The 20,154-nt window shown below is 43.4% G+C and overlaps 2 protein-coding genes across 3 annotated transcripts in view; one reads left to right on the top strand and one right to left on the bottom strand.

Annotated features, from left to right (window-relative positions):
* Positions 1-637: 637 nt before the first annotated feature.
* On the top strand, positions 638-10,021 carry LOC102205566 (beta-1,3-N-acetylglucosaminyltransferase lunatic fringe-like). The gene is made up of 8 exons (XM_005744538.1): positions 638-1,197; positions 4,722-4,770; positions 5,162-5,264; positions 5,343-5,496; positions 6,428-6,513; positions 6,628-6,787; positions 7,010-7,095; positions 8,305-10,021. The coding sequence occupies exons 1-8, from the start codon at positions 832-834 to the stop codon at positions 8,369-8,371; spliced, it is 1,071 nt and encodes a 356-aa protein (XP_005744595.1). The 5' UTR covers positions 638-831; the 3' UTR covers positions 8,372-10,021.
* A 2,209-nt stretch (positions 10,022-12,230) lies between these two features.
* ttyh3b (tweety family member 3b) overlaps positions 12,231-20,154 on the bottom strand; it is a 28,931-nt gene continuing 21,007 nt past the window's right edge. The window contains exons 13-15 of one of the 2 annotated variants that reach the window (XM_005744535.2): positions 18,140-18,313; positions 16,619-16,694; positions 12,231-15,179 (exon numbers count right to left, since the gene is read on the bottom strand). In XM_005744535.2, the coding sequence (XP_005744592.1) occupies positions 15,045-15,179; positions 16,619-16,694; positions 18,140-18,313 (385 nt within the window). In that variant the 3' untranslated portion in view covers positions 12,231-15,044. The remainder of the gene's footprint in view (positions 15,180-16,618; positions 16,695-18,139; positions 18,314-20,154) is intronic. The other variant, XM_005744536.2, reaches the window with a different exon arrangement.

Here is a 20,154-nt window from a genome sequence, read left to right as displayed (position 1 = left end):
ATCCTGGTCAAACACGACTCCAAGATTCTCGAAGAGGCCATGTTGCTAGCGAGTCAGCTATGAGCTAAGCTAAGCTTAGCGATTCCCTAAAGACATAAATACTGTGAAAATAATTAGCGGCTGAATCAGCAGACTGTACTTTTGATAAAGCATGTGAAGATTACACTATGAAATAAGAAGTTATATATAAGTTTGAAATTAAATTGGCTAAGCAGATAAGCAACACAAAAACACTGCTTTGTGTAGGAACAGTAAGTGATACTCTGCCCCTCTGCTCAGAAATTGGAGAAATACCAAATAGGCTGTAAAAGGACAAGTATGAAATTTAAAATGGAACACAGCAAATGGCCAATAAAATTAAAAAATAAATTTAATGAAATATTTGGAGCAGGGATATTGTTCCTCTAAATGACTGGGGGGGGTTACATGAGTTGTTTTTCTTCTGCAGCTGATCACACTGGTTGCATCTTTATTCAAGACAAAGTCCCAAAAGATTTATAGGGAACTTGAGAAAGTTTGTCTTTTAAAGATACAGTTCACCCCTGTATACACATACGTACTCAGCAGCGGACTTTCCCTGCTTCTTTGCTGGATCTCCGCCCACACTAAACGCTCAAATCTGCCACTGGATGCAAACCGGACCTAAAACAGTCCCGCCCACTGGTGGATAACTTCTGTGTTAAACACAGCTGCAAGCCACTCAGTGGGAGGTCATCCACTGAAGGAGACACGCGGGACGGCTGTGATTTGGGTACTACAGTGGAGATGCTGTAATCCGGAGACAAGCGCTCTCAGAAACTTTCTCACTCTAAAAGCGTCCACGCAGCCACGATGTGGAAACCTGTGTGGGTATCAAAAGGCCCCCTCGGCTCCGCGGGACCTCGCGCTGCTGCCGCCGCGGTCACCTGTCTGCTGGTGACCGGGATGCTGGTAGTGACTGGCGGACACCCAAACTGCAGAGTCCCGGAGGAGCTTCCAGCCGCGGGTACGAGCGGAAAAGTTTTCTCAGCGTATTTCAGCAAACTGACCCGGGAGAGAAGAGCGGTGAGCGGCCCCCCGCGGAGCAGCGATCCAACCGGTCCGGTGGAGCGTCTCTCCCCGGCTGATCTGTTCATAGCGGTAAAAACCACCGGCAGGTATCACCGGCAGAGACTGGAGCTTCTTTTGGACACCTGGATATCCAGGAACATGCCACAGGTAAGTTTGATGGCCCACCTGTTACTCAGTAACGGGCCAGCTTCTCTTCACATCATGACGACAGGATTTGGTTTTAAGCACTTCGGTTTCAGCCCTTCGGTAGTCTGTATACTTGTGTTTCTAGCACCCTTTAGTTTCAGGTCAACTCACTAAAGGCACAATTGGGGAAGGCGTGTCCTAAAGGTTTCATACACCGAAGGCTGCGATTGCCATTTACATCCCCAAGTCTTTGTGTGAGTCCGGGACAGGCTGGACTGGGACAAAATAACATGGCCCTGGAAATGTGGGTCTAGGCGGCCACACAGCACGTGACAATTAAAAGCCAAGTTTTAGTTATTAGTAGTTGCTCATGGTCAAAGTAGCCATTCGTTTTACATGAATCCTTTATATTCGGCCCACTAGGAAAATGCCCCTGTAACCCAGATTATCAGTCCTGCCCTGAACCGCACTCACGGCTCTTTGATGCTCCAGGCAGGGAGCTGTAAAACGGAGATGGGTCCTTCTGTAATGTATGAGATGGAGATCAGAGAGCAAACAGGCTGATCACACTGCTGCTGATGTGCTGACACGATACAGCTACAGGCAGGCCTAATGACATGAGCCAATTCAGATCATTTTTTCTTTGTCTCTGCGATAACATTAACATGAAAGAGCTGCGCATTTAATCTTATCGATTTTATTTATATAGCACCAAATCACAACAAAGGCTGCCTCGCCTTACTTTGTACTTTGTAAGGTAACTATCTTACAGTAATAGAGAGAAAACAGAACAAACACCAACAGTGAGATGATCCCCTATAAGCAAGTACTTTGGCGACCTTGGGAAGGAAAAACTCATTTTTAACAGGAAGAAACCTCCACATTCTGCCTTTTTGTAATTGTGTCTATTTAAAAAAAAAAAAAAAAAAATGAAAACGACTACAAAATATTTTTCAACTTTCTCCCAAATGAGTCATTAATGAATTGGCCGATCACTACAGTTTCCTTTCTAAACGTTAGTCCTGTGATGAGGATTTAGAAGTGCTGGAGTTTTAGGGAGAGGCTGGTACAGGAGGAGTTTCACTGCTTCAGATAAATATTTAAGATCAAACAGGACGAACAGACAGCTTTTTGGTCTGAGGTGCGGTGGTGAGTGAGTCAAGGATGAATCCCTTGCTATAAAACACATGGGCCAGCGGTTGAGTGCACCCAGCAGCTTCAAAGCTCGTAATCAAAGGCAGACGTGACTGCGGATCGTGCGATCATCCATTTAAACCTCAGTGTTTGAGGGGATGAAGCTCATTCGAGTTCAGTGCTACACCCAGACTGTTGACATGTAAATACAGTTTATGTGGAAATCGGCGTGTGCGTATGGGGCATAATCGTGCATTAGCTCTCACAGTCAGGTGTTTGTAACCCTACCTGTTTCCCAGACACACCTCTGTACTGTAACATTGCTGAGTAATGGAAACGCGCACAGTCAGAGACCTTCACAAACGCACAACTACCCTGGGAACTCGAAGGATTTCTCATGGGAAGTTACAAACGTGTCTGATCACGAGGATAAACACGCGCGCACTCCACCACACTGACTGGCTTTTGCTGCTTTTTTTTTTTTTTTTTTTTTTTTTTCTCCCTGGGTTGCCAGCCCAACTCCTGGCAACCTACCCCCACCTCCCAAAAAGCAAAAAAGGTCTACATTTTCTCCTCCTCCCCCCGCGCTGCTGCCTTCTTAGACTGGCTCAGGCGTGCACTGGTTTGTCATAGAACACACTCTTACGCAGGCGTTCTGATGCAGAAGCTGACTCTGGGGGCTTAAGAGGCTCGGAGTGGAAAAAAAGACTGACAGAATCTCACAGCTGGCTGGAGTGTTGTTTTTTTTGGGGTCAGTCACATTTACTCTCTTGATCACGTAGTACTTAAAGCAAAGATTTGTTGATATATTCATGCTGCATGTCAGGAGGGAATAAACTGACTAAAGAACAAGGAAAGAGCCTGGAAACAAAGAGCCTATAAGATGCAAAGACTTAATTTTTTTTTGTCAAATGAAAAAAGTGTGCAGTACATGATAGATTTGTGGAGGGTACACAACGCAGTGCTATGATGGGTTTTGCTATTTAGTGTCCTAGGAAGTCCTTTGCATTCAGTTTGTGGCTGGAGGTTGCAGCAGACTTTGGGCATCTGCCCTGCTGCCAGGTCTGGACCGCAGCATCCTCTCGCATCAACTATTCATCTGTCCGCTGGCAGAGCAAGAAACTTCTTGGCAACTTTTGTGGAGAAGTTCTGTAGACTTCAAGGAAAGCTGTAGCACTAACAGCATTTAAATGATCTTTAGCTGCTAAATGATTTCGCTGCAGCTCTTTGTCCTCTTACCATCGAAATGCAGTAGAATCTTTTTGTTCTATGTAGGAGTTTTGGGGACTTCAGATGTTAAGTTTCTAACGCCTCACTCGAACATAGACAATAAAGTCATAAACGAACCATGAAGAATTCTCTTTATGAACAACAATGAAAGGAAAACGGAGAGACAGATTAAATCCACTCAATCGGAGATTCCTGAAACAAACTGTCTGCCAAGTACAGTGATGACCTTATGTATTAGATACTTGCACTTGCCACACTTGTTTACCCTAAATTTGATATTGAGAAATTGGGTGATTTTCATGGACTTCTATTCAATAGAGTCGCCCCCTGCTGGCCATGAGAAAGAATGTCCCTTTTCAGACCCACAGTCTGTATTTAGCTTTAACATATTAGCACAACAAGCTAGGTGTTTTTCTTTTTGGGGGGTTTCAGTTTTTTCCATCAGTTGGCTCTTTAACACTTTAACTGCTTTTATGCTGGACTGAGCTGACAGGATGTAAAATCATCAGATACCTTGTGTAAACGGCCGGCTGCATCATCCTACACTGGGGGAACTGATGATGTGATCCCCTGCTGAATTTGTAAGTGAGCAAACTTACAAATTCAGCAGGGGATCACATCGTTACTTCTACCCCTGAACATTTGCGGGGATTAAATATGACAACTCTTTACCCCCCAGGACCTATAAACGGGTTCAGAATTACTCCCAACAGTGGGCACATTATACCTGCGATTGTTTCATTTCAAACACATTGTCCTGGAACAAAAAAAGCCAAAACAACAGACTATTTAGAGACTTGTATGTTTGGTTTTTTTTACTTCCTGTGGAGGGTTACGAGGTCTGCACAGCTTCCTGAGTGCACAGTGACCCTCAACCCTGTCACTCACCACATTAACGCTCACACAGACGCGCAGCGAGGGGGTCGAAGCCAGCTGCTGCGCTGCTGATAGACGGGAGGCTTACCTTTGGCCTGGCGCTCAGTCAGCACAGCGTCGGCGCTGCTTACTGCTGCTTCGTGGAAACGGGATGAGTCTCACCTGAAATCACAAATGTGATCTGTGAAATGCTGATGCAGTCATCACCTGCGTGGTTGCTGTTTTTCTTTCTGTGCTACTCGGGAAAGATTACTGAAATAATATGACCGCCGTCGTGTTTTGTTTTTTTTTTCTTTGTTCCACAGACATACGTGTTCACTGATGGGGAGGATGAGAAGCTGAGGAAAAGAATAGGTGAGACACACACACACACACACACACACATATGCGCACACGCACACAAACACACACAGCAGTTTTGCTGAGTAGCTGCAGTCTTATCTACAGTGTGCGAGGCAGGAAATCAGGGACCAGGCTGCTGACTGGGCAGTAATGTTTCCACAAAGTGCAGGAAGTCACTTCAGTTTAATCAACAGGCCTTTCCTCCTCTTACTCATGGAATTGTTCATCTTTCAATCAGTTATTCTTCTCATTGTATTGCACAGTGCAGAAATGTGTAATTGGGGTGTTTTTATAAGGGTGTTTTGAAGCATTCAGGATATAATGAAATCCAATACTTAAACAGCTCCACTGCTTAAGTCGAGGCTGCCTCGATCATTGATTTCTGCTTCTTATTGATCATCAGGAGCTCACCTGATCAACACCAACTGCTCGCAGGCACACAATCGTCAGGCGCTGTCCTGTAAAATGTCTCTGGAGTATGACGCTTTTATCAGCTCTGGGAAGAAGTAAGGCGCAACCCACACCACACTGCACCACACACCCACATACACAGTTTACTAACCCACAGCGTTGTTATGTCGCAGGTGGTTCTGTCACGTTGATGATGATAACTACCTGAACACAGGCTCCCTGCTGAAACTCTTGTCTCAGTACAGCCACACACAGGACGTTTACATTGGGCGGCCCAGCCTGGAGCGACCGATAGAGGCCACGGAGAGGCCCGGCACTGACGAAATGGTAATTTGGCATGATTTCGTAGAACAGTTTTACCTTAAAATTGAAATATTGAATGTTTTAGGTTTGTAACTATGCAGGCTTGCACCTTTTTGTTCCTTCTTCTCTCTCATGTTTTCTTTCTTTCTACTCCTGGCTCTCTTTGACGTCACAGACGGACGGGAGTACGGTGGCCCCGAGAGGTCAAACAGACTGTAACATAAGAAAACACCAGCAAATAGAAAAAATGCTGCAAAAGCGCACTAAACACAACAGGAGCTGAATGAAAAGAAGTAGAAAAAACGATCTCGCAGTAACGTGATGGAACAGCTGCGGAAGTGACAGAAACCAAAACATGGGAAGGGTCACACTGAGACACGCTTAAGGTGGAGGATTCATCAGTGTTTTCAGGGAGAAAAAGATACTGTGTGTGGGGGTGGGGTTATTTTTTATTTTTTTTAATTGCATGATTCATATAATCGTGTCAATATATTTGTAATTAGCCGGATACTGTTAGCTTGTCATTTCCCCAGCTGTTCTCATGTTATCGTCTCCCCAAAAACACTTCAGTTGTGTTCTGTGGGGGTTTGTTAGCGTTTATCTTGCCTATTTGCTGCTGTTGTAAGTGTTTGACTGATCAGGGCCACCGTACAGCAGCCCCTTCCACTAGCTGTTTGAGAGGGGCAACCAATAAGAATAAAGCTGGTTTAAAGTTAGTTGGAAGGCAGCGACAACAGCTTGTTTCAGACACTGGGACATGCAAAGCTACTCTAGAATAAAAACATGAAGCTGAAACAATTGTCACACAATGGTCCTAAGATTGTTTATCGACATTCAGAAATTTGCAAAAGAGATTTGTGGACGCTGCACAACAAAACAAAGTGGAAAATGAATAAATTAATAAGAGAGGAAGTGGACAGTCCATTTATATTCGTGTGTGTGTGTGCGTGTGTAGAAGCAAGTGCGTTTCTGGTTTGCCACCGGAGGAGCAGGGTTCTGTCTGAGCCGTGGCCTCTCCCTGAAGATGAAACCTTGGGCAAGGTAAGTCCTCACTTAAGATGAATTTGTTTTTTTTTTTTTAATTAATTAGTTTATTTTCTTGGCACCGTTTCAGCCTCAGGTCTCATCTACTGATTCTTTCCTTCTCTGTTCTAGCGATGGCACTTTCATGACCACAGCTGAGCACATCCGCCTCCCTGATGACTGCACGGTTGGTTACATCGTGGAGGCGCTGCTCGGCGTGAGCCTCATCCGCTCAGGGCTGTTTCACTCCCACCTGGAGAATCTGGGACTGGTGTCAGACATACACAACCAGGTACACACGTCCACACAAAGACTCATTGTGACGCCAAAGAAACGAAAAGGGCAGATGAGGAGACATCTTGCACAAAGACCAATCACAGTTTCAAAGAGCGTGATTAAGATCTGCATCAGAATTTGAGGATCTCTCCCTTTTGCTCAGTTTCACAAACTTTGCCTTGGTGGCTTTTGCTCACAGACAAACTAACAAGCCTCATATATGTCGCCCTCCCATCAGGTCACTCTCAGCTATGGCACAGTGGACAACAGCAGGAACACTGTTAACGTGAAAGGCCTGTTTACTATAGAAGAAGATCCCACCAGGTAAATTTTCTGTGTCAACATGTGACCGTATGTTGTCAAAAACATTCGCTTGTCTGCCTTCTCACACATCTCATAATCTGAGGGATTATTATGTCAACACATCATATTAACAGCTTCAACTCTTCTGGGAAAACTTTTCGCAAAGCATAAGAGTGCGTTTATGGGAATCTTTGATCATTCTTCCAGAATCTCATTTGTGAGGTCAGATCCTGATGTTGGATGAGGCCTGGCTCGCATCCATTTTATCCCAGAAGTGTTTTATTAGGTTATGGTCAGAACTCTGTGCAGGCCAGTCAAGTCCTTCCACACCAACCTCACTCATCCACATCTCGTTTTGTATACTGGTGCGCAGTCATGTTAGGGGTCATCCCCAAACGGTTCCCACAAAGTTGGGAGCACGAAATTATCCAAAACTCTCTTGGTATGTTGAAGCATTAAGAGTTCCTTTCACTGGAAAGGCTTGGCCAAGCCCAACTCCAATCCCTCTCTACCATACTTTACACTTGGCCCTGGAAGTGATTGACAACGGCGTTGGTAGTTTAGTTTGTTTCCTTATGTAATGTTGAGCACAGGACACAACGGTGTAATTGTTTGATCTCTAAAATAGTCAGTAAAAAATCAAAAGGTCACCTTCACTGTGATTATTTACAGTTCAAGGACCGTAGCACATCCAAGCAAAGCAAAACAAAAGGCTGGAGAACACGCTTCCTCACATTAAGGGGATTCCTTCCCTTCTTTCCCCCCTCCCTTGGCTCTTTGGCCAGTAATTATATTGTTGTGTATTGAATTGAGGTAATTCTCTTTATTTATCTACTTTGTTAGCAGGCGCTGATGGCAGTGTGCCTAGATGGTGGGAGGTAATGAGATAAGCTCGCTGTGAGCCACTGGCGGCTAATGGAGGGGAATAGAAAATCAGTAAAGCCTGTAAAAGTTTATTTTATTCTTTATTTTTTTCATTTATTTTTTAAAATCTATTCATCGTAATCCCACAGCTGCTTTGGCAGTCTGCTTTCAAATATAGTTTTCATACATGTGTAGTAAGCTTTATGTAAGCACTTGTGGTGCATGTTTTACTACAAGTTTCCTGGCTTTGTCCTCTGTCTGTCTGTGTGCGTGTGTGTGTGACTGATTGTATCCACGGCCTTATTTTGAAATCCCCAGTTGGCAGCTTCCAGGCATTGTCACACTCATTTCCCCCCTCTCTCTCAGATTTAGGTCTGTCCATTGTCTGCTGTACCCAGACACTCCTTGGTGCCCCGGCCCCTGGCGACTTTAACACCCATCTAGAGACAAAAGAGGGAGGAAGGGATGGACCGATGGGGGAGAAAACGTAAATATCTGCCGAGTCCCGCCGCTCCCGACTCCGGAGAATGTCTCGAGGCAGTTGGGAGATTTGTGTTTGCCTCTCTACAACTCAACTAGAAGACAGGCTTTTTAGGACACTTTAACTCTGACCCAGTGTGTAAAAGTCACGTGACTTTTACGTGGAAAACTGATGGAGATTGGCTTTTTTTTTCTTTTTTTTCTTTTTTTCTTGCCAAGCTGTGCTAACTGACGGCTTATTGTGCCTTCATACTCGCAATGCTGACCCCGACAGTATGAATTTTATTTATCTGACTCTGCAGTAATGCAAAAGGCCTTCAAAATGTCAAAGTCAAAGATGTTTTTCTCCTTCAAGCAGGGCTTTTTAAAGTCTGTATGTTGGTCTGACTACATGGATTTATAACACATTTTATGATCATAAGATCGCATTCATCCTCTGAGAACAGGGAATGCCAACGCCAGCTTACTCATAGCAAACTCTCAGCTATTTTAGTTTCAAGTTTATCAGGCCTGGAGCGATGATTCAGGCACGCACCTCAAGGCCTGAACTTTTGCCGACATAACCCAGGGAAGCTGCAGTCAGATCGACTGATCCTTAGCATGCCGGTTCACGAACACGAGAGTCTGCGTGATGTGTGATTGCGCCTGTGGAAGAATGCCGAGTAGGTATTAGTCTATTGAAGTCACGATGAGTCATGCCTTCTGCACGCTCTGAGGCGTATTTTCTCCTGCTGCGTGCTACACGAGAAAGGGCAAATTTGGACAATGTGTCGATCTGATTTCACCAGTGTTATCTGGAGTTTGTGTGCAAGATATGACACAGTCTGAAAGTAGAGAGATGCTCAGTACCAGTAGCGCCGCTCCATTAGGACTTTTATAGAATTGGCCCCACTTGGATCTAAACTGCTGCATAGTGGAGCCTGTCCTGCTTTCCTTTGAGCATCCTCTCTCTTCTTTCAAGAGATTTTTTTACAGCAGAGAATGTATATCACTGCATTTCCCCATCATGAAGGAAAAAAAAAACCCACGTGTCCATAGTGTTAAAACAATGTGGGGGTTTTTTGTTTTGTTTTTTTTAACATCAGTGTTCAATATAAACCCCATTCTTGGGTGTATATATTTTAGAACTTCACGTTTTTCTCTTATTTTTGCTGTTTGCAGTTTGTCATTTGATTAAAAGACTAAAAGGAACAGTCTGACATTTTGGGGAAATGACTTTCTTCTCTTGTTTGTGCCTGGCTACTCTGTCGTATGATGTAATGTCAGTCTTCTCATTTAATTCTCCAAGAAAACAATCAGATTCCCCAAAATGTCAAACTGTCCTTTACAAAAACTTCTTTGTAAAGGTTGTTATTGATGCAAATGGAAGGAACATGACTGCACTGCTTCGAAAATGTTTTTGTTTTTGAGCATTGACTCATGTTGAGTCGTCTTGATGTCTTTCTGTGTGTTGAAGGAAGTTTGTGCAATTAAAAGTCCATCCCTGCCCCTCCCCACGTGAATGTGTGTGTGTGTGTATATATAATAACTGTTGCTCCTGAAGCAGAAAGGCTCTCTCCAGTATCTGGACTGTATGGTTATAATTAAAGTGTTTTATCAATCAGCTGTTTGTTCTCTTTACTCAACTGCTTATTGTCGAATTCTCCAATCACAAACAAGTTGGAGTGATAAAAATTGCACATGCAAATACACTCTCACTTCTTACATGAAAAGAAATCTGCCGTTTGTTTGAAGTCTTTGAGCTATGAAGAAAAATGCACTCTGACCTTTCACCTTTTTTTACTTGTTCATGAATCTATGGGTTTCTGTCTGGCGGGACTTCTCCTCCGCACTCATAACCCTCTGACATTTCCCTCACACATTCACACTAACAGTCCTCTTATCTGATCAAGCCACGCAGAAGGGCCTGCAAGAGATAAAGGCAGAACCCAAAGATTAGGTGTGTGTGTGTGTGTGTGTGCCCTCTCCCGCTGTGAACCCACCGGTGTCAGGCTGTGTTAACCATGAGGAAAACTTAGCCAGTGAATAAAAATCACTTTGGGCTTTCACACTCATCTGAGTGGACAGCGACACCTGCTGGCTGTATGTGTAACTGCGCTGCATTTCAAGGTCAGACGTCTTTTTATCCGCCTAACACTGTAGGTTTTAGCTCCACCATCAAGCCTGTGAGATCCAAAATTTGTCTTTCTCAAGATTACATTTTAAACAACGCAATTACAAATTAAATTGCGCTGCTTATTAAGTAATCATTCCCCTTATTTAATCCAGAATCCAGACATTATTGCAAAATAAAAAGTAAGCCGAAAGTTTTGTCCTCTCATGAATTTTGTCTAAAGCGTTAAACGTGCGGCCTGTTTGGTATGTCTAAACTGTACATGGCATATTTTATTATGGATGGTAGATTCTCAGTGCCACTTCTCTCAAAACACTGAACTTGTAAATGTAGCAATGATATTGTTAGAGTCTCTGCTTCCTGCTCAAAGTAATCTGCATCGTCTGGAGTCTCATGAATGCATGAATCGTGCTTGCTGCTACTTCTGCGCACAAGTCTGAAAACGCTCTATCAACCACTAGGTGGAGAAGTGGCCATGACAGTCCTCTTATTGAGGCGTAAACTTGCTGTTTATTAATATACTAGGCTAAATTTATCTTATACTATTCTCCTAGGTTTCATTAATCATCAGTAAAAACTGCTGCTCTTAATCTGTAAGAATCTAGAGGTCATAGAGCGACCAAACAAATCATTCGCCATGCAAATGTAGCTCTATAGAGATTCAAGCTTCACATCAGCTGCACTCATTATTGTAATATCTACACTGTCAAGATTAATGGAAGTAGCTCTCTCTGTTCATTGACATCGGTCCAGTCGCTTTTATTTTCCTCTTGATGTGATTTGATTCATTTTGATGGTGCAGGAGAAGATGCTGGTAAATAGCATCACATCAATAATGAAATGATGGAGTCTGCCAAATTAAATGGCTGTAAAAACCAATATTTCAGTGTCACTGAAGAGATTCCAGCACTTTTAAAACATTTGCAATATCAGCTTACAGTAAAGACGCTCATCCGCCACTTTATTAGATAAACTTGTTCAGCTGGTCGTCAGTGCGAACCTCTAATCAGTCAAGGAAATGACAGCAAATCAATCCATTAAGGCACTAAGATTGTTCAAACTTGGGATGGGGAAGAAAGGTGATTTAAGTGACTTTGAATGTAGCAGATGGACTGCTTTGAGAATTTCAGAAACTGATGATCGATTTGAATTTTCCCAAACCACCATCTGTAGGGTTTATTAAGAATGGTCCTAAAGAGAGAAAATATTCAGTGAGTGGTATTTCTCTGGGTGGAAACGCCTTGTTAATGCCAGAGGGCAGAGGAGAATGGCTAAAGCTTTGAGCTGATAATAGCAACAGTAACGCAAATAACCAGGTATGCAGAAGAGCATCTCTGCATCGGCAGAAGACCACACCACTCCTGTCAGATAAGAACAGGAAGTTGAGACATATAGTGTGGAAAAAAACATGAAAGCAACCCACGTCACAAAGCTCACATGATCTCAAAATGGTTTCTCGCACATAACGACAAGTTCACTGCACTCAAATGGCCTCTGCAGTCAGCAGTCTCAGTCCAGTAGAGCAGCTTTACGATGTGGTGGAACAGATTTCCATCCTGGATGTGCAGCAGAGAAATTTGCAGCAACTGTGTAATGTTGTCATGTCAATGTTTGCAGCACCTTGTTAAATCTGTGTTAAACCTGGTAAAACCTTCAGGGAACAGGGTGATAAGAAGAAAAAAAAACAGACGCAACGGTCTTCATCAGTACGTTAAAGTTGCTTTAATTTCTTTTTTTAAAACATTTATTCCAGGCTGAATGATATCATTACCACAGTTTTGACATGTATATCATTAATATCTTAGTTAAACCATCAGAAAATAAAAACAGCCATAGAAAACATTGTTTGTCTGTCACATCTGAACAGTCGTGCATTTGAAGTCCTGTAATTACCACACGGAGAAGCGCCCACTCGTTACTGACTCTTACTGGGCTCTTCCCACCCGTCACGACATACTGTACCAGAGCAGCCAAATCACAGACAGCACTGGCACAGAACTTCAAACGCAGCACTGCGTCAGGTGCGCGGACGACACTGTAATAGTCTTATTAAAACAGTTGCAAGACAGAGAGTCATTCACCATTAATAAGAGAGGAAAAACGCTGCTCTTGCCTTTATTATCCTACAAAACAGCTAGCTATTATTTTATCTTTAAAGTCTGATTTTTACAAGACAGCGAAACACTTAAAAAAAGAAAAAAGAAGAAGAAGAAGACATGTCGTGATATGAAGAGTGCTGTAAGAGTTTAAAAACATTATGAAAGGCCATTAATCAGTGACTAGTCCCACAGATCTTAACACTGTTTGCATCCATGGTGCAATAAAACATTGTAAAAGTACTAGACCATAGGTAGCATTGTTACCATAACATGGACGTTTCCTTCCTAGTAAAATCACACATGTAAGATTGTCTCGCTAATACGAGAAGTGGTCATCGATTAATAAGACAGTATTAAAATGCTGTACAGGATCGGGTGGTGCAACAGCGTACGGGAGTTCAGGGTGGTCGACTACAGAATTGGGGGTTTCTCTTTAATTCGGTTACTACCTACTACATCACCCATAATGCACGGGGTTATCAGCATGGTGGAGGGGGACGTGCTGCTACTATCGCTCTAGATATGAATGTAAACAGGATAAAAGTAGGGAAAGATGGGCTTTAAAGAATACTGCAGTATGTATGGAAGGTGTGTGTCAGTAAAGCACAAAGTGTGTATGTGTGTGTCCATTAACGTGTGTGCAACGTCAGTATAGGAATGACTCGGGCTAGATAGGCCAGCCTTTGCTTGCTTTGCCAGTCACTTAATCACTACTCACACAGAGTAACAGTGACATAGAGCAACGGCCAATCACGTCGCAGTGATGTCACACACACGCGGGTTCACGACTACTGTGTTTGGATTTTTTTATATACTGTACACAGAGTGGGAGGGGAAAAAGCCACTGGCAGTGACCCAGGCAGTGAGTTTTACTTCTCCATCTCACAAAGTCACCTTGAAGAGAATTTGTGCTTGTGGGTAGAAAAAGAAAGAAAGAAAATAAAAGATTCAATATCTGCGCTAAAAGGTTAAATCTGAGGTCACCAAAATAAAAGCACAGGAAGAAACAGAATACTACAGTTGGTCACAGTATCACAGCATCAATGTCAGCTTATGATAAAAACAAACTTTGATGTAACATCTTTTCCAGTCAGGAATGGAGTTTTTCTGGCTTCGGGACACAATTTACATTTAGTAATCACGGAAAGCCGCTCTGCTTTTCTTTAACAAATCCCTGAATTTAAAAAAAAAGAAAAGGAAAAAAAGCATTAAAAGTAACAAAAACATTTCTGTCCCTCCTCAGTCCGGATCCTCGACCGCTTTACATAGCACCTGGCAAATGTGTAGTTGCAACTATCGGTCCACTCCTTCCCTTTTCCAAATGTCTCTCCTCTTTCCCTTATCGTTGACAGACGGAGGGAAAAGATTCCGTGTGAGGTTTCTTTTTTCCCCGTCCTTTCTCGAGATATCTGGAGGCAGTAGGAAATGAGGGCAGAATCAGGCATCCCTCATTGAATTATTCAGTTTTTTGGCACAGGTTTGAGCCTCCGTATGTCCGTTGTCTCAGACTCCGTTTTCCCAAAGTTCAAAAGCAGTCATTTCACAACAGGGTTACTGGCTCGTAACTGAAACGTATGCGCACGTTAACAAGTATGGAAAAGACACGCGGGCACACTTTTTTTTCTTTCTTTTTTTGAGCTTACAATTCAAGTCTTAGACGACAATGTTAAGCTAAAGAGAGAATGGGGATCTGGTGGTACAGTTCATCTAAGCATGGCTTTCTGATTCACTGGCTTATTATTTACACAAATGAGTGTTTGGTTAGACTATCTTCCTACTTGTGTGTGCATGTGTGTGTGTGTTTGTATGAGAGATACAGCAAACATTTCCATGATAAACACACAGCACACCACGTTACCAGTAAAGGATTGAACAGTCTACTTTTCATGAACTCAGAATAAAGCACATGGTCACTATTTACAGCTCTGTACAGTGTGTGTGTGTGTGTGTGTGTTTGTGTGCTTGCCTGTGTGTGAGTGTGTCAGGGGCGGTTGAGCAGTGAGAGCAGCGTGGATGCCTTCACTGGACGGCAGTGGACAGATGCAAGTTGGGAGGAAGAAACTATGGCTTCGCAGCAGTGGTGGATCAAGCAGCTTGGGCGTGTGTATGTGTGTGTGTGTCCATAAAGAAGAGAAGCAGAAGCATTGATCTTCTACGATGTGCTCTTCTGCCTTTTCAGTTATGTTGGTTTTATGTAGGAAAGAAGTAGAAGTTGAGCTTTAAAAGTGCAGTCATGTGCTGTGGTATCTGGTTGATGAGTTCTGCTGATGAACCGGTCAGTGTTGGTTAAATTCAGTGGACCTGGAAAAAGAACTGGGAAAAAAAGCACCCAGCTCTGGTGCTGTGGGCCGTGTTGGATCTTGCTGTTGGCTGTGAGAACTGGATTCAGGCAGTGTTGTGGCTGAAGTGCTTTCTTAGTGGACTGAGGACTGTGGTCTGGCAGCGGGGTGAGGCCGGCTAGCGGGATCCAGTTGGTCGTTAGGAACGGAGCGTCGGTTCTGGTCTGGTCGGTTGGTCGCCAGGTATTTTGCTCTCATACTGGAGGTGTACTGAAGAGACGGGGGATACAAAAAAAGAAGAGAAGAAGAAGCAGAAAGGGACGAGAGTGGGAAATGACGAGAAAGGAGAAGAGGATGAAAAGAAGACAAGGAAACGACGGACAAACAAAGATTAATGCTTGTAGATAGATCGATATGAAAGGCAAACACAAACACACATGTACAGCTGAAATACTGTGACCAGTCATTTGGACAGCCGGGGTTTGATTACAACAGTTATTCATTGTGTAACAGCTGATTAGGTCAGGATGATGTTATTGTAAATTAGCAGATGTGGTTCATTCGTAGTTAGTTGCTCTACTTCTGATGTAGTAGGTTAGCCTGGTATGAGTTAGTGGTCTCTCGGGAGCACCGAGGTAGTTACAGTCGGAGGTCTGCGGTTTCCACATCGCTGCAGAAGACAGAAGAGCAGCTGTGCACAGGACGGCGGCCCAGCCATCGGCCCTGTCTTAAGAGTGGCGAGCGGCAGGCCGTTTTGCTGGCTGCTACGTTTCAACAGTGGAGGTGGGGGAATAAGTGCTCCTGTGGCTGTGCAATGGTGAAGGGTGAGGGGGAAACACAGGACACATACACCTCGACCAGAAGATGCACACATAGACACGGTGTGGGAACAAGGGAGGGAAGGAGGAGCGGGAACTTTTAAGAGGCTTGGGCTCAAGTTTTGCTAGAATTGCAATATAAGCTATATGAGCTCTGACCCGCAAGGGTTCGGGGTCAGGTTGCACCGAGCGAGGAATGCAACCCGAGCCCTGAAGTAATTACACCAGATTTGTTCAATAAATGCTGTCACTCCACAGTATTGTAATGTAGAAGTGTACAGGTGATACTGCATGGAACGAAATCCACAACTACAGGCCCAGCAGCACTTTTTTAAAAGCCATAACAGTCAGCATTTCATTTCTTACAAAAAAAAAAAAGTTCGAGGTTGAAAAAAAAAGTCTTTGAGGAGAAAAAAAAAATCTATGTGGTCTGCACATCACCCAGCGCCAACCAGACGTTTTACATCAGAAATAGAAGACAACTTTAGCCAAACATGACCCGGCAGTTGCGCTTATCGAAACAGTCTGCCCCCTTCTTTTGATGCAAGTGCAGATCTTACTATAACGACAGGCTTCTTTTTCAAGCTTCCAGTTTTCCCAGGCTGCCAAAATGACCTACATGAAGGCGATCTGTGATCACGGTCTAGTGTGAGCACGGAGGACACTTGCAGTGTTTTAGGGATTTGGGGTGGGTGGGTGGCGCTACCTTCCAATATCCACACATAGCGCGCTATGAAACATCTGAAATAGTGAATAATTTACACCGTTCTTTGCTCGTTACGCTTAAATGAATAATATGCCAACTGTGTGGGATTTGAAATGTGTCCCAGCAGCACTGTGGCTATTGGAAGATAGCTGTGGGAGAATGTGTTCTAGAAAGTGTGCACTTACAGAGGGTGGAGGGGACTCCCTGCCAATCAGGGGGGTGTTCTCACACCGAGGGTTCTGAAAGTTTGCGTTCTGGCTCCTGCATTATAGAATAAGAGGTTACTGCATGTCGTCACCCTGCTGCTGAGCTCATGATGTGCGGATCTGCTCATCGCTGAAACACAATGACTCTGACATATGGCCTCTGAAAAATTACCTCAATAATTATTGCCAACGTAGGACGTAAGCTTGGTACTACAGGGGCTTAAAACACCTCGGCCACAGTCTAACATAATTAACATACTTTCAGAACAAAGGCAAAATATTGAATCTCACAATGGGACTCAGTGAAATAGGACTGTTATCATCATGGATAGCCACCGGAGATTAGCCTCAGGCCCACATTTAAAAGAACTCTGCAGCAATCGTTTTTTCAGGCCAACATTTCAACTATTAAAGGATTCAACAGAATATTTTTTAACTTAATAACAGTCTGTAAATGTCCTGTGCAAGCAAAATTTATTAGGGAGCTAAATGCTGAGGAGGCTGTTTATTCTATTACTGCAAGCGGACACCGTGGGTACAGAAACCAACAACCCCGGCATGGATAAGCTGCACTTGTACATTTTTTCTATTTAGCTCTATATAATCAAAGCCAGCCAGCGCTCATGCGACACTCAGTTTTTAGGGTTTTTTAGTGTACTGTGGTTTAATAACGATGGATTTGCATGCTTTGTTCATCTAACTGTAAACATATGATTTGCATTACTGCCAAACCAGCTCCTAAACCTTGTAACTATGTTATGAAACTTATTTTCCAGGATTGATGACAATCTGGAGCTTGTCATATTCAACAGATTCAACTACCATATGAGACTGTGTACCTATGCAATGACAGCTTAGCTATGGCTAAAAGGAAAGTAATGACTGGATGAGACTTCCCATCTAACTTTCAGGAAAAGCTCAAACCAAACCCTGTGGTATGCTTTGGAATATAGACTCATACAGGGATGGTGAATGTGGTCCTTCGATGGTCCAAAAACCTCAAATTAGCACGTCTTACTTTCTGGTTTCTTTGTGGCTTGAAAACCATCATTCTTCCCTTTGCAGCAAACACTGCATTGTGTTTATTAATTGTGCAGAGATATATGCTTACTTATCTTCTCTAATTCCTATTATGAACAAGCAATTCAGTCCTGTGCCAACAGCAAGCATGGTGCAATTATTAACTTAAACTATGCGAGTGCAAAGCTGAATTTTTTTAATACAGCAAGCAGCTGTTTTTCTTTTAGCATCTCAAAGATGATAAGTACTAACTCACTGAGTAACAAATATCGCTGACAGTGTGTTGCAGTCGACATGCAAGCCATACATATTTTAAAAAACTATTTAACAGCTTTTCTAACTTATCATTACCACAAGCAGTAAGCACTGCTGCACTTCTAGCCTAGATCACATGGTGTGGGGGAGGGCAAGCATCAGCTACCTATTGGCAGGCAGTGTATGATCCTGCTAGCCTCTAGCTAGCGGTGGGTGCTAACTCACATGTATTCAGTGACGGGGGCATTGCTGACAGTGTGGGCTGTAGCGGGCAGGCTAGCTTCGCTACCGTAGCTGGAGCCACAACTGTAGAGACTGGGCATGTGAACGCGGTACAGGTTATCGTGCACCCCGCCACGTGAGGCGCCCGACTCGTCCTCTCCGTCTTCCTCATCCATCCTTCAATTGGTCGGGGTAAGGGCCAGGCACGAAAGGGCATGATGAATAAGAAGGGGGGAGGGAGGGAAAGGTACAGGGAGAGGGAGATCCGAGAGAGACAACAGAGTGTAAACAAGTGGTTGAAGAGGAGGTTAGGAGAAGGGGGAAGGTGTACTTGTACTATCAGGAGTTCCCCGATATTAAAATCTGGGTAAGGCTACGCCCTCCGGCCCCAAAGCAGCTGGACAAGAAGAAAAGGAACATTGGGCAGCATTCATCTACTAAACAGACCCACCACAAGTGCAGTGAGGTCCAGAGTGGACACTTTTATTTCCCTTTATTGCTATGTGTTGTTAAGTAATCATCAACTGTAATAAAGTAGCAAACCCTTCTGTATTCCATGTCATTGGTAGAAACATGCATGTCATTTTCTTCATGCAGTCATCCACTGTTGGCTGAGAGAGTTTGCTCCTTTTATTAACAGGTCGCATTGTTCAAACAGTGTCCGATTTCAAGAATGTCCTTTTATATAATTCATGCATCTCTGTGTGCTCCATGAAATTAAAGCAAAAACATCAGGAAAAAAAAGATAATATGGCTGGTTTGGGCAAACCATTTTCAGACAAAAAAAAAAAAAAATGGTCAAAAATGTAAAACAGCCAGCAACGTAACAAAATGAGGCATCAGATAAGATACGTGCTGATTTGGAAGTTGGATGCAGCTGCAGAAAAGCACTGGATTCTGTTAAGTAGGGTCAGTCACAGTAATGCATGTGTACGTGTAGGCTTTATTATTTATAAGGTTCTTTTTTTCCAGTGATTTTTTTTTTGCAACTCTATATCAGCTGTCCATATGCTAAGAATATATCATCAGACTGAAAGAGTTTCAATTAAGGTAAAGAGGCAGGAAGCTGTATGATGAATAAATTAGCCTAAGCCCCGTGTTAACAGAGACAATAAGCGACAGGTGTTGTTGCCCCAACTGGCCACCAGATGGAGACGTGTTACTCATTAAACCAAAATGGAGTTTGCGACACAGTCAGTCTTTACAGGCAAGAGACCCAGTGAGCACTTGTTCTGAGAGATTGATTATTTTTCATACCTGTTGGGTCATACACTGCGATTCATGGCGATTTATGCCCGCAAACAGCAAGTGTAAAAGGAAGCAAAAGAAAAAAACTATCATGGCACAGCTGTTTCAATATTCAAATCCTTCACCGGAGTGACACGGTCACTGCGAGCAAAGTCTACCTGTCTCTTTCTCTGATTTTATCGCAGAATTATTTGCTCGTTCGAATATTTGTATGAATGGTAGCGGTGGTTAATCTGACCGTGGGGGTCATATGCATCACCATTCGTTGAAGCCCAAAGCATTTCCAAATCAGGACACAGGGGAGAGGAGGAAGGGAAAGAACATAAGGAGGAAGTGGGGCACGGAAACAAACAAAAAAAAAAAACTGTGGTGATATAAAGTCTAACACGACATTGGTGCTCCAAGTCCAAAGAGGAGAAAAGAAAAATGAGAAGTATGTACAAACATACAAACAATGTTCAGCCACACCGGCAAACGATAAAATAAACTGTATAGATGCAAAGATGGCAAGAAGATAGTACAGAGTACAGAGTGATACGACAGTCTGGGAGGCAGGTACACTTAAAAAAGAATGACATGCATGGGCACCGAGTCGATTCTTTATGGGTCTTCCCACTGTTATCGAATCCACCAGCTGAGATCAGTTAGACAGTTACAGTAAGATGTTAACGAGCTAGTGATGTGTCAGTCATTAGTTAACTGAAGAGATGGATTTAAGGATGTAAAGGCGTGTGTGTGTGTGTGTGTGTGTGTGTGTGTGTGTGTGTGTG

The sequence above is a fragment of the Pundamilia nyererei genome, unplaced genomic scaffold, assembly GCF_000239375.1.
Source record: "Pundamilia nyererei isolate P.nyererei 1_Seehausen unplaced genomic scaffold, PunNye1.0 scaffold00145, whole genome shotgun sequence".
Taxonomy (NCBI): domain Eukaryota; kingdom Metazoa; phylum Chordata; class Actinopteri; order Cichliformes; family Cichlidae; genus Pundamilia; species Pundamilia nyererei.
The sequence above is the reverse complement of the archived record's forward strand: the minus strand, read 5'-3'. Positions and strand labels throughout refer to the sequence as shown.

Excerpts from the sequence above, each read along its gene's own strand:
- LOC102205566 (XM_005744538.1), top strand. The coding sequence starts at position 832 with ATGTGGAAACCTGTGTGGGTATCAAAAGGCCCCCTCGGCTCCGCGGGA. Across the intron at positions 4,771-5,161 it reads GAAGCTGAGGAAAAGAATAG|GAGCTCACCTGATCAACACC; the intron begins GTGAGACACACA and ends ATTGATCATCAG. Across the intron at positions 6,788-7,009 it reads TGTCAGACATACACAACCAG|GTCACTCTCAGCTATGGCAC; the intron begins GTACACACGTCC and ends CCCTCCCATCAG.